The following is a 14,033-nucleotide window of genomic DNA, read 5'->3' as shown; positions in this document are numbered from 1 at the left end:
TATATTTTATAGAGGTGGACTACTTAAAAAGAAATTATAGCTTTTAGGACTCCCTAAACTCGAGAGTATGATTGAATTAAAATTTTTATAAAGAACTCTTAAAATAACTTTTATTTATTCTTAGCTAAATTTTAACTTTAAAAAAAAAAAAAAAAAAAGCATGATTGTTCTCTCTCCCAAAACACACAATCATTTCAATAATTTCTTTTTTTCTTTTTTTAATTTTTAATTTTTCGGTTACAACAATCATTTTGAGTTTTCACAGCTCATTTCCAATGACGTCAAGCTGTCCCTGCCAAAAGTCGCCACTTAAAGCCGCGCCTTCTACGCAAACCTGTCGCCCACTTGCCACGTGTCGCTTCCAAGTGCCCAGCGTCCTATCTGTCAATCCAAGTCAGCACCTAAATCGCGCCCCTGATTGGTCAGTCCGTACGCACCAAAGCCCGAGGCGTTTTCACGCGCTTAGACTCTCCGCTGGTCTCCTACTCTCCTCGTCTTACTTGTCCAGTTCTCACAGCTCACGTGTTAAACGTGTGTCTAGTCGCCGCGTGAGGCCAGCTGGCTGACCTTATCCAATTTCTTATAAAGCGCTGATAAATTCACCAGCAAAGTACACCATACCGTCACCGGCGTTTTGTTTTGTTGGCTTAGCTCAACGCTTTCACGTGCGAGTCTCCACTCTCATTGGCTCTTGGCGTGGGGTGCCTGGTGCTCGTATAATTTCTCTTGGATTTGTTCCACGTTTACATGAAAGGCAAGTTAATCTTTTCATTAAGTTTTTGCCTATCTAACACACCATTCCTTGAATAATGATAGCCCTAATTTGCCCAATTCAATTTGGGAAAGAAAATTGTAGATGTCAAACAATGATATATGTAAATACATTGAAACCCTAGACTTCCAACATCATATTGCACCAAAATAAAGCGTCATTTCTTATTGCTTTTTAACACACAGGTCAGTTTCAGTCTTCTTCTATAATCATGATATCTTTATCATTTCTCAAGATTAGGGTTTTTGAAGAATTGGGTTATTGTTTTTGTGCCCTTGCAGTATCTGGGTATGGTTTATATTTCATGTTTTTCGTGGTTGAGTGTCAATAGATAGCATTTTGGTTTTGATTTTGGGGGGGTGCTCTGTTTTTTGTGTTCATGAGAATTTTGTACAATGTGGCTCTGGTTGCCACAGATCTGAATGTGGTATCTAAGTGTACCTGTTTTTGGTTGCTCTGTTACATTTTGTGGAAAAGCTGGGTTCTTGAGAACATTCGGTGGTATAAGTTAACCCACTCAGAGGGAAAAAGAATCTTGGGCTTTTTGCATCTGTAAGATTAGAATATGTGTTGGATATGTCAGTAGTTTCTGTTGTTTTCGGAATGAAAATCTTTGCTCTTTCAGTTTCTTTAGTTCTGTGTCTGATTTTCACTGCATTGAACCATGTATGGCTTTGGCTGATTCTTCTTGTTATATTATGTTTTTTTATGGAACGTTTTACCTTTCGTTTTTCTGTGTTATGTACTTTTGGAATTTATAATATGTAGGATTGGATTAGGATTTTTGTTTTTTTGTTACTGATGTGAAATTGATGGGCTATATGCAGATTGTGTGATTTTGCTATTTTGAGTGGAAAAGAGTCTTGTGAGATTATCCATTTATAAAGGTTGTGAAATAATGTCGAAGTCATACGTAAATCTTTTAGATTTGGCATCAGGGAACTTCCCTACAATGGAGGGGAAAAGGAGACGGTTTCCGAGGGTGAATACAGCTCCGGGCAATTTGTCAGATGTTGATGATGATCAAGCACGTAGTGTGTCATCTGATCAGCCATCATCAATTGCTTCAGATCGGATGATTATTGTAGCAAACCAACTTCCTGTGAAAGCAAACAGGAGAGAGGATAATAAAGGCTGGATTTTCAGTTGGAATGAGGATGCTTTGCTATTGCACCTTAAGGATGGACTACCAGAAGACATGGAGGTTCTTTATGTAGGGTCATTGAAGGTCTCTGTTGATCCTAGAGAGCAGGATGATGTGTCCCAGGTCTTATTGGATAAATTTAGATGTGTTCCTACTTTTCTACCCCCTGATATTCTGTCAAAATTCTATGATGGTTTCTGCAAGAGGCATTTGTGGCCACTGTTTCATTACATGTTGCCATTTTCAGCTGATCAAGGAGGCCGATTTGATCGATCTTTGTGGGAAGCTTATATTTCAGCTAATAAGTTGTTTTTTCAAAAGGTAGTTGAGCTTATAAACCCGGATGAAGATTATGTCTGGATTCATGATTACCATTTGATGGTGCTGCCAACCTTTTTAAGGAGGCGTTTTAATCGGGTTAGGATCGGATTTTTCCTTCACAGCCCTTTTCCCTCATCTGAGATCTATAGCACTCTTACTGTAAGAGAAGAAATACTTAAGGCTTTACTCAACTCCGATGTTATTGGATTCCATACCTTTGACTATGCTCGTCATTTCCTCACTTGTTGCAGTCGGATGTTGGGCTTGGCATATCAGTCAAAGAGAGGTTACTTAGGATTGGAATTTTATGGAAGGACCATTAGGATCAAGATTATGCCAGTTGGGGTTCATATGGACTGGATAGAGTCGGTGATGAAAGTGGCGGATGAGGAGAGTAAAATGGCGGAGCTTAAACAAAAATTTCAAGGGAAAACAATGTTGCTTGGTGTAGATGATACTGACATTTTTAAAGGTATTAATTTGAAACTTCTAGCAATGGAACAAATGCTGAAGCAGCATCCCAGGTGGCAGGGAAAGGCTGTGCTGGTCCAGATTCTAAACCCTGCTAGAGGTAAAGGAATAGATTTTGAAGAAATACTTGCAGAAATACAAGAAAGCTGCCGGAGGATCAATGAACAATTTGGGAGACCAGGCTATGAGCCAATAATTCTTATTGACAGGGCAGTTTCCATTAATGAGAGGATTTGCTATTACAACATTGCTGAGTGTGTTGTTGTGACAGCTGTTAGAGATGGGATGAACCTTACTCCGTATGAATATGTTGTCTGTAGACAGGGAATAACTGGTTCTAAATCTTGTTCAAATTTCGATGGCCCAAAGAAGAGCATGTTAGTGGTGTCGGAATTTATTGGATGTTCTCCATCACTTAGTGGGGCAATCCGTATCAACCCATGGAATGTTGAAACAACTGGGGAGGCAATGAATGTCGCCATTTCAATGCTTGATTCAGAGAAAGAATTAAGACACGAGAAGCATTATCGGTATGTAAGTACACATGATGTGGCTTATTGGTCCCGCAGTTTCTTGCAAGACATGCAGAGAGCTTGTGCAGACCATTTTAAGAGAAGATGCTGGGGAATTGGTTTTGGCTTCGGATTCAGAGTTGTGGCCCTTGATCCTAATTTCAGAAAGCTGTCACTTGATGCTATTATATCTGCTTATAGGGGGGCACAGACTAGGGCCATTCTGTTGGACTACGATGGTACTGTAATGCCCCAGAACTCAATTGACAAGTCCCCCAGTCAGAAGGTAATCTCAATTATGAACACACTTTGTACGGACCCAAAAAATACAGTTTTCATTGTCACTGGCAGAGGGAGGGAGAGCTTAAGCAAGTGGTTTTCTCCCTGTCAAAGGCTTGGAATTGCGGCAGAACATGGGTACTTCTTGAGGTGTGCTTCTCTCTCTCTCTCTCTCTCTCTCTCAGGTCACTTGTATTTCAAATGTCAGAATTTATGGTACAATTTTCTTGAAAGTATAGCTTGCGCTTTTGCCAAAGGATGGGAAAATATGAAAGCAAAGATGCGGGAGCTATAGTAAACTTATTGTTTGCAGTTGATTCATCTTAATTTTATTTTCAAGAAGTGATGAATAAGTTGTGCTAGGAGAGTGCTTAAACAAGAACTTTTACTTTCAAGAAATTTTAACACCAATTTATGAAACTTCTCAGATGGTCGCAAAATCAGGAGTGGGAAATCTGTCGTCAGGGTTTTGAGTTTGGCTGGATGAAAATCGTTGAACCAGTGATGCAATTGTATACCGAGTCTACTGATGGTTCTTCTATTGAAACTAAGGAAAGTGCTTTGGTCTGGCAATATCGTGATGCAGACCCAGGTTTTGGGTCCTCCCAGGCAAAGGAGATGTTAGACCATTTAGAGAGTGTCTTAGCAAATGAACCTGTTGCTGTCAAGAAGGGTCAGTTCATTGTAGAAGTAAAGCCTCAGGTATATATCCATGAATCACAACTTCTGCAATTCCAATAAACTTCTTCTACGCTTCCCCTCTTTTTTTTTCTTGTGTGGTAGTTCAGAGATGTCTCAATTCTTTTTGACATGATACATTTTTCCCCTATATGGTCCTCGTTACTTCCTCGTTTTTCTTTTCTTTTTTCAATTCAAATATACATTTGGGACATGTATTGGTTGTTACTCTGACCATTAACTGCCAGGTAAGGGTCTCATTATTGATAGAAAACTTTGCTTTGATCTGCTACCCTGCTGTCGTTTCCATTGCTGGCATAGGCCATCATTAGTGTCTCAGAATTTTTTCTTTATAGACTTTGTTTTATTTCATGTATAAAGTTAAACAGTTATATCAATCTAGAATCCAGAGAAAGATAATTTTTTTTTTTCACCTCTATTTGTTTGTTTATGATTCTAGGAAGTTAGTAAAGGACACGTAGCAGAGAAGATTTTCTCATCAATGGCTGAGAATGGAAAACATGCAGACTTTGTGCTCTGTATTGGTGATGACAGATCTGATGAGGACATGTTTGAGATATTTGATAATGCTATGCTGAGAAGTATTCTCTCTCCCAATCCTTCAGTTTTCGCTTGCACGGTTGGACAAAAGCCTAGCAAGGCTACTTATTATTTGGATGATACAACGGAAGTGATAAACATGCTTGAATGTCTTTCTGAAGCCTTTGATTCTTTGCCACCCGTTGAAGAAGGATGTGAAAGCTCTCCATGAAAAACAGAGTCAAATTTTGTTGTTTTTTCAATAACAGAGTTATTATTTTTGAGACAGAAGTATAGATTAGGCAGGAGGCATCTTTACCATATTTAGGGTATGGATAGTGTATAAATTTGGTAGTTTTTCCTATATTGCTTCCCCCATTTTGTTTGTATATAGTTTCTCAGCAGACGGATAACAGCAAATTATTGGTTGATCATTAAGTTGGAATGAAAATGGAAGCAAGAGGTAGCAATCTTGGGAGATTCTACTATTCAGAGTCTCATCATGGTAATCATCTTCATAAAACTATAACATTAAGCTTTGCAATCTTGAAGAAGAATTCAATCTTTTACTTTTTTATTTGTGCACTCTGGCAACTGGAAAGTTCAGACTTTGAAAGTGTTATACTCAAGAGTATGCTTAGACTTGGCAGGAACTTAGAACATGCATCAAATTGTTGAAATGGTGCCTGGTGCTCCAGCTTTGTAGTTTCCACTGCATGTCCAGGGTTGAGCCCTCGGATTTGACGGCAGGCGTACTTAGAAAACCACCTACAGATGCTTCACGCCCAATCATTTGACGGCGGTGGGTTGAACGTTAACAATGGAATTTTTGTACAGAGGTTAACTTGTAAGTTTCAGTAGCGGCTATAATCTGCACATGAAGATAATGCCACCCCAAAGCTCCTAGCATAATATCCCCAATTTCATAACTACATGTCAAAATGACTAAAATTTGGAGGGTATAACAGAACAAACAGACCAAAATTAGTTATTCTAAACGAAAACGTTTTAGTAAATATAAGTATGGTCACAACTCAGTAAACAAATAATATCCTTCCACAAAAAATAAAGTAAACAAATAATATCCCTGTTCTCAAACAATAGAATAAAGCAGCAAATAAACTTTTTTGAGAGAACGGTTTCTCTTATCCGGATGCTTGGATTGTATTAAAGTCTGGTTCTCTGGAATTAAACCATTTATATATTCTAGGGAATTAAAAGTTACGAATAAATATATAAATAAAAACACCAAATCCAAAAAATTTGGATCCTTTAATTCTATTATGGATAACAGAATTCTGTTATGGTATCAGAGCCAGGTTATCCAAATGAGCAACACATATGTGGTAACAACATGCAAATAACATGACTCTAATACCACGATAGAATTGAAGGATCCAAGCCCCAATTCGTTGACCATAGACTAAAAAGTTATATCTTTTAAACTCTTATGCAAAACATCAATTTTTCCAATGTGGGACAAAAACATCACAACTACAAATCCTCAAAAGGCCCACACAGGTATAAGACGGTGGATGATATGCAAATTAAAACAATAATAAAAAAACCATCAGAACCTAATTTGTTTAGAAGTTTGAGGGTTCAATCTTTTGGCCTTAGCTAATGGTTTGATCGGAGGTTCTAGTCATTTTCAAGAAACAATTTCATGAGCTATTGCTGCCATGTTTAGAACAACACCTTGTTGTTGCACAAAGTGTATTTTCAGATTGCAGTCAAATTCCAATTGCTGGGCAGGCTCATCAACCTTCTAAATTCAACTCAAGCTTGGTCCATATAATAACTGAAATGGAAAAGAAAAAAAATTTCCTCTTAACTTCTTGCTCGTCAAGATTATTGCCTTCCTCTTCCTCCAATTGGTTTTTCTCAACCCCACAAAGTATATAATATATAATTTCAAAAGTAATATTTAAAAAAAAAAAAAAAAAATTTAAGTTTCATATCCCACATCGGCTGCAGAGGAGGAGTACTTTGGAGAAGTGGGGTATAAAATGGGAAACCAAGCAAGGGAAAAGGCATACCTTTCTCGGCCTTTTGGCTAAGATCAAGTGTAGTATCTGTTCTTATCAGTTTAATATCTGATACGTGAGCCATTGGCTCACATGATATTAAATTAATTTATTTAGGGGAAGGGCCCACCACAGTAGCTTGCTATTGGGGCTCTCGAGCGTAGCCCAAGCGTTGCACTACTGCATGGGCGTGGCGCATCCCATCAAATTTAGTTCCAACATTTTATTATCTTTAAACTCAAGTTTGTGTTGTAATAGCATTTCCACTCATGACAAAGGGCAGTTATTATTCACTGTAATATATATATATATATATATATATATATTTTATACTTGAATGATTCATTTAGATAAGATTTTCAGTTTCCACATGTCAATATTTATTATAAAATTCATATCTCATATTTCGGATAAAATTTTCAGTTGCTATGTGTCCATATTTATTATAAAATTAATATCTCAAATTTCATAAAAGATTTTCAGTTGCCACGTGTTGATATTTATTATAAAATTCAAATATCAAATTTCATATAAGATTTTTGTTTTCTAAAATTGCGCCACGTGTCATATTTATCATCTAAATCACTTTATAAAAACACAGTCTCAACTCAGACCTCTCACACCACATCATCTCTATCCTTTCATTTCTCATATTTTAGAAAACATATTCTACTCTCAATGTCTTACACGAGGAGTTTATTGGAGAGGCAATTCGTTGACCATAGACTAAAAAGTTATATCTTTTAAACTCTTATGCAAAACATCAATTTTTCCAATATGGGACAAAAACATCACAACTACAAATCCTCAAAAGGCCCACACAGGTATAAGACGGTGGATGATATGCAAATTAAAACAATAATAAAAAACCATCAGAACCTAATTTGTTTAGAAGTTTGAGGGTTCGATCTTTTGGCCTTAGCTAATGGTTTGATCAGAGGTTCTAGTCATTTTCAAGAAACAATTTCATGAGCAATTGCTGCCATGTTTAGAACAACACCTTGTTGTTGCACAAAGTGTATTTTCAGATTGCAGTCAAATTCCAATTGCTGGGCAGGCTCATCAACCTTCTAAATTCAACTCAAGCTTGGTCCATATAATAACTGAAATGGAAAAGAAAAAAAATTTCCTCTTAACTTCTTGCTCGTCAAGATTATTGCCTTCCTCTTCCTCCAATTGGTTTTTCTCAACCCCACAAAGTATATAATATATAATTTCAAAAGTAATATTAAAAAAAAAAAATTAAGTTTCATATCCCACATCGGCTGCAGAGGAGGAGTACTTTGGAGAAGTGGCATATAAAATGGGAAACCAAGCGAGGGAAAAGGCATACCTTTCTCGGCCTTTTGGCTAAGATCAAGTGTAGTATCTGTTCTTATCAGTTTAATATCTGATACGTGAGCCATTGGCTCACATGATATTAAATTAATTTATTTAGGGGAAGGGCCCACCACAGTAGCTTGCTATTGGGGCTCTCGAGCGTTGCACTACTGCATGGGCGTGGTGCATCCCATCAAATTTAGTTCCAACATTTTATTATCTTTAAACTCAAGTTTGTGTTGTAATAGCATTTCCACTCATGACAAAGGGCAGTTATTATTCATTGTAATATATATATATATATATATTTTATACTTGAATGATTCATTTAGATAAGATTTTCAGTTTCCACATGTCAATATTTATTATAAAATTCATATCTCATATTTCGGATAAAATTTTCAGTTGCTATGTGTCCATATTTATTATAAAATTAATATCTCAAATTTCATAAAAGATTTTCAGTTGCCACGTGTTGATATTTATTATAAAATTCAAATATCATATTTCATATAAGATTTTTATTTTCTAAAATTGCGCCACGTGTCATATCTATCATCTAAATCACTTTATAAAACCGCAGTCTCAACTCAGACCTCTCACACCACATCATCTCTATCCTTTCATTTCTCATATTTTAGAAAACACATTCTACTCTCAATGTCTTACACGAGGAGGTTGTTGGAGAGGCAAGAGTGAGAAAATGAAGAAAGAATGCGCAAACGAGCTGAAGAAGAAAGGGAGTGGGAAAAAGATGGTGATCAAGTTGCCATGGCAGTGGGTATGGTCCATCAATCAAGCCAACACCACTGTGGTTCACAACCCGACCATTGCTCGAACGTGGACAGACGTAGGCATTCTCGGGGTAAAAATCTCTTGGAAGATTACTTTATCCCAAATTCATTGTACTCTGGCTTTGATTTTCGAGGGCAATATAGAATGCAACCTCATTTGTTCAATAAAATCATGCATGATGTTTGCAATTACGACGCATATTTCATTCAGAAATACGATGCTACTAGGAGGTTGTTGGAGAGGCAAGAGCGAGAAAATGAAGAAAGAATGCGCAAACGAGCTGAAGAAGAAAGGGAGTGGGAAAAAGATGATGATCAAGTTGCCATGGCAGTGGGTATGGTCCATCAATCAAGCCAACACCACTGTGGTTCACAACCCGACCATGGCTCGAACGTGGACAGATGTAGGCATTCTCGGGGTAAAAATCTCTTGGAAGATTATTTTATCCCAAATTCATTGTACTCTGGCTTTGATTTTCGAGGGCAATATAGAATGCAACCTCATTTGTTCAATAAAATCATGCATGATGTTTGCAATTACGACGCATATTTCATTCAGAAATACGATGCTACTAGGCATTTGGATCTTCTTTCGGAGCAAAAACTTACAGCTTCTTTAAGGATGCTGGCATTTGGCACATCTGCACACTAGGTGGATGAGATTGCTAGAATGGGGAAATCCACTATCCAAGAGAGCTTGGTTAGATTTTGTGATGTAATCGAAACTCTCTACACGAGGGATTACCTCCGTAAATCTATGCCCAAGGACCTCCAAAAGCTTTTATAAAAAGTCGAGGCTCGAGGTTTCCCAGGCATGATTGGAAGCATCGACTGTATCCATTGGCAGTAGAAGAATTTTTCAACTGCCTAGCAAGGAGATTATGGGAATAGGAAGGGCAAAAAAAGTATCATTCTGGAAGCTGTTGCATCATTCGATACCTGAGTTTGGCATTCCTTTTTCGGAGTTGAGGGATTTCAAAATTACCTTAACGTGCTCGGTCAATCCCCGGTGTTCAACGATGTGTTGAGAGGTCAAGCCCCTCAGATCACGTATGAAATCAACAATACCGTCTACTAGGGTGGATACTACCTAGCAGACGGAATTTATCGAGGTGGATGACATTCGTCAAAACAATTCCGTTTCCCCAATTGGAAAAGGAAAATTACTTTGCTGCCTATCAAGAAGGTTATAGGAAAGATGTGAAAATGTGTTTTTGTATTCTCCAAGCTCGGTTGGCAATCATTAGGGGGCTGCTCATATGTTTGAAGAAGAGGTGTTTCAGAGCATTAGGATGACGTGCATCATTCTCCATAACATGATTGTGGAGGATGAGTATGATTATGATGAACTAGAAATGTTCGAACTTCATCCCATGAACACGGCATTGACAAGAATTTATGAACGGCATGTGGGACCAAATAGACAACCACTGGAGCATGAACCGTTGATTAGGGATGGTCGTTACAACAACCATATGATTGACCGTTATACGAAAATGGAATTTTTTTATGTTCACGAAAAATGTCAAGTTGACTTGATGGGCGGTGAAAGACAATCATGGTCAATGAAGTCAAGTTTAATGCTTGGTTTTGAATATGCTTTAGTTTGTGTTCCGTTTTGAATTATGCTTTTTTTTTTGTTTTGTTTTGAATCATGCTTTATTTGTATTGTGTAATGAATTATGCTTTCTTTGTGTTTTGTAATGAATTATGCTTTTTTTTAAATTTATTTATGTGTGCAATGTTTTAAATAAATAGCTATATTATTGAATGCTTTCTTTATTCAATAAAAGACGAGCAATACAACTAATTAAATAAAAGACAAGCAATACAACTAATTAATAAATGGCAACTCTGTCAATACAACCTAATGGTTTTCATCATTTAACTAATCCATGTTGCCAGGTCCATCATCACGGAAAAGCCCTCTTCTCATAACATCCCCTAGTTCTTGCATCCAAAATGACTTTGTGTGCATACTCCACTTCTCTTGCAAATGCTTCATCTCTTGCCTTGTCAGCCGCATCTCTTTTCATGTCTCTCTCAATTCGCAGTGTGTTGTTAATAGCAATTTGCTCCAAAATTTTGCACAATCATTGGTCGAATTGCTCCCTTTCTTGGCGTTTGCCGCCTATCTCCCAATAGGCCTCGGCTTCCTTTGGGTTGGTGAGTCTTGATTCATCGGGGACTCCAACGGTGAATCCGATGTCGATGAATCATGGAACGGCGTCTCATTCAACACAACAGTCGGACTTGTGGGAATAATTTTGAATCTCGAACAATTTTTTACAACCTCCCAACATTGGTGACCGTTGAAAGATTTTTTGCCTTCGCAAATGGCACCGAACCACATTTGTGCTTGCATAATCTATAATTAAAAATAAAAATAAAAATTGAAAATGCAAATAATTTACCTCGTTGCCAAGATTTTCGCCGCTTCGAATGTTGTCCCTCGCTTTTGCCAACGCATCTCTCCATTTCCCTAACTCTTTATTCAAATTTTCCACTTATTAGCCAATGTCATTTCCATATGAGTCGAACCTAATCTTTCAAAAAATTTGACATGAATTTTTCTCCACATATGAGATAACTTCATCTCATTGCCCATGGTCAGGCAATGATCAACTTGGACCCAACACTCACACAACAAAACATCTTCCATGGTTGTCCATGACCTTCCAGCTTTGATAGAAGAAGCCATTTGTATTTTTACACAAACGAAATTTAGTAGAAAATTTGGTGTAGAAAGTGAATAATATTGGAAGGAGAAGAATTTGTATTAAGATTTGGTGTTGAAAATGAAGAATATTAGTAGGTAGTTATAGAAAAACAAAATTCAGAATTTTTTGGTAATTTTTTTTTTTAATTTCATTTTTTTTTCCACAAAAAATTGGCAACCGTTGGATTGGAGCAGAAAGACTGGATCGGACCCCCAAGAAGCGCCATGTGGCTTCTATCCATTGGGGAAAAGCAGGGCTAGCGTTAGCGCACAATTTTGAATTTATTTTACCGACGGTAAAATAAATTCAAAATCTTGCGTTCACAGCAGCTTGGCGTCACCAGTCTTCAGACAATAGTGCGAGCTAGATTTGCCTTTGGGCTTGTCTGGGTTGGTGGCCCCCACCTGTTGCTTGTGTTGCATTTGCACGCTGGAAGCGCTTCACGGGCCTAGGCCCTGTCCTGCCAGAGCCAGCCTATTGTGGTGGGAGTGCTCTAATTGCTTCACTGCCTAAGAAATTTGGAAGCCATGTTCTCCAAGAGAGAATGAATATAAGGACGAAGAGCATGAAAGAGACCGTCTGTATTCGTTTTACGTACAAAAGCAACTTGAATTTCTTTCAAGAGGATTCGATCTTGCACCTCTAAGTCTAAGCGGAAAGAGGATTCGAATTTAAGTGCAACTATGGTCAGAACTTCTTTGGAAAATAAAGTATTTAATATATTAAGGATAATGACGTATTTAATACCGTCTTAATTCATCCTAACCGGCCTACATTAACATTTGTCAACTGATTACATTACTTTGTGACCTTTTTACAATAAAAATTATAACCAACTTTAAAAGAGTTCACAATATTTTTCCTAGTTTAGTTCAACTGATACTATGTATATTCTCTCTCATCCTTTGCAAGAGAGAACAGCAATAAGCTTCATTGATTCGGTGAAACTATATTTTTCCAACTGCTTCCTCTATATATCACATGACAAACAGAAAATTAAAACTCACAACTGTTAAGAAAAGAAGAAAAGCACGTCTGTTTTTCTGGCTAACAACATAAATGATTCAAAATCAAATAAATAAGGCTGCAATGCAAGCTATCTAAAAGCCTTAAGGACATCGAGTCAGTGGCACAAAGTTGCATCTGCAGTGTCTGGTATGGATCCGTTACAGAAGCAGAAACATAACGAACAATAGCGTTCACCGTCATCTTCTTCCTCAACCCATCCTCCAGTCGAGGTCAGATACGTCACAATGTTAGTAATAGTACATTCTTAGGAGTTGAAGGTAGTATGGTCATCCGTCTATCACAAAGTTTCTAGTTTTCACAAAGTTTATAGCACACTCAAAAACTTAAATGCTAGAACTTGTCTTTATAAGACTACGAATTAGATTACTGAATCAAAACAAAACAAAGCCACACATAGGAGGATACGAAACTCACTGATGGTTTACAACAGTGGAAGAATGAAAACAATTGAAATTTAAGCACAATCATTTTGCGGAACTAATAAGAAATTAATTATGTAAAAAAAGGAAGACGATGCAAGGAGTAGATGTCAACGTAAAACAAAATTTTACAAAATAAATGTTATTTTCTTAGCAACTATGGTAAATAAAATTCTGCAAAAATTTGAAAGCTGCACAAAAGTAATTACATATGCAGGACACGCCCAAGCACACGACTGCTGCATTTCAATAGAAGTGAACAATCCACAACACCCAAATTTCAACATATTTCATCAGAGATATGTAGAAGCAACATAGTCTAGAGGATATGTAGTTTCTTTAGAGATATCTGAAAACTGCATCAAAGGGGAACAAATTCAAACACAAAAAAGTAGCATACAAATCTGAGTTAATTCTACTTTAACATCCAGAGAAAAGTAACCAAAAATTAACTTAGACAGAAGCCAATTAAGAAGTACATATTGGAACTGAAAATACGGGAACAGAATAGAGCTAAAGCATATTTCCAAACCCATTTGCTTAGGTATTCAAATATACATAGCTGCTTTATGTGCTTAAGGAATAGAAGAAAACTATGCAGATCTGAACAAAGAAACAACTATTAGGCATATCACCTTGATTAATAAACGAAGATCATACAAAGTTTAGAAACCAACGATGACAGCTAAAGAACCAATTTGTAATATCTTACTTAGAGTTAGGGTATTCATAACTTTCATTCAAGTCTTTAAGCTCTCCGAATAAGTTCGTACTTTCTACTATCTTGCCCTCTTTACAGAAACTTTGGATTACAGTGTTGTATGTTATCAAATCACGAACAAAACCCTTCTGGTGCATTCTTGGACCAATATATATGCCACGTCGGTTCATCCATGTAAACACAGCCCTGTCAGTCATCATTGCGTTGTAACTGACTGGTTTCTTTATGACCTTTATGTATTGTATGTGTGATCATTTGGATGATATCCCTTCTCAATCATCTCAAA

At 37.1% G+C, this 14,033-nt stretch overlaps 1 protein-coding gene, 1 non-coding gene and 1 pseudogene across 2 annotated transcripts; all 3 read left to right on the top strand.

Moving 5' to 3' along the window:
• The first annotated feature begins 792 nt into the window (after positions 1 to 792).
• Positions 793 to 5,217, top strand: LOC117623093 (probable alpha,alpha-trehalose-phosphate synthase [UDP-forming] 7). The gene is made up of 4 exons (XM_034353946.1): positions 793 to 957; positions 1,600 to 3,649; positions 3,928 to 4,201; positions 4,638 to 5,217. The coding sequence occupies exons 2-4, from the start codon at positions 1,671 to 1,673 to the stop codon at positions 4,947 to 4,949; spliced, it is 2,565 nt and encodes an 854-aa protein (XP_034209837.1). The 5' UTR covers positions 793 to 957; positions 1,600 to 1,670; the 3' UTR covers positions 4,950 to 5,217.
• Positions 5,218 to 6,752: 1,535 nt separating this feature from the next.
• On the top strand, positions 6,753 to 6,948 carry LOC117623672. The gene has a single exon (XR_004585198.1). It is a non-coding gene; the product is annotated as a U2 spliceosomal RNA (small nuclear RNA).
• Positions 6,949 to 8,073: 1,125 nt separating this feature from the next.
• LOC117623673 lies at positions 8,074 to 8,258 on the top strand (annotated as a pseudogene).
• Positions 8,259 to 14,033: the final 5,775 nt, after the last annotated feature.

This window comes from Prunus dulcis, chromosome 3 (genome assembly GCF_902201215.1).
Source record: "Prunus dulcis chromosome 3, ALMONDv2, whole genome shotgun sequence".
Taxonomy (NCBI): domain Eukaryota; kingdom Viridiplantae; phylum Streptophyta; class Magnoliopsida; order Rosales; family Rosaceae; genus Prunus; species Prunus dulcis.
This window is presented reverse-complemented; position numbering and strand designations above follow the sequence as displayed.

Bases quoted from the DNA above. Each gene is read 5' to 3' on its own strand.
- LOC117623093 (XM_034353946.1), top strand. From the start codon at position 1,671: ATGTCGAAGTCATACGTAAATCTTTTAGATTTGGCATCAGGGAACTTC. The intron at 3,650-3,927 runs GTGTGCTTCTCT...GAAACTTCTCAG, and splicing joins GAACATGGGTACTTCTTGAG to ATGGTCGCAAAATCAGGAGT. The intron at 4,202-4,637 runs GTATATATCCAT...TTATGATTCTAG, and splicing joins TTGTAGAAGTAAAGCCTCAG to GAAGTTAGTAAAGGACACGT.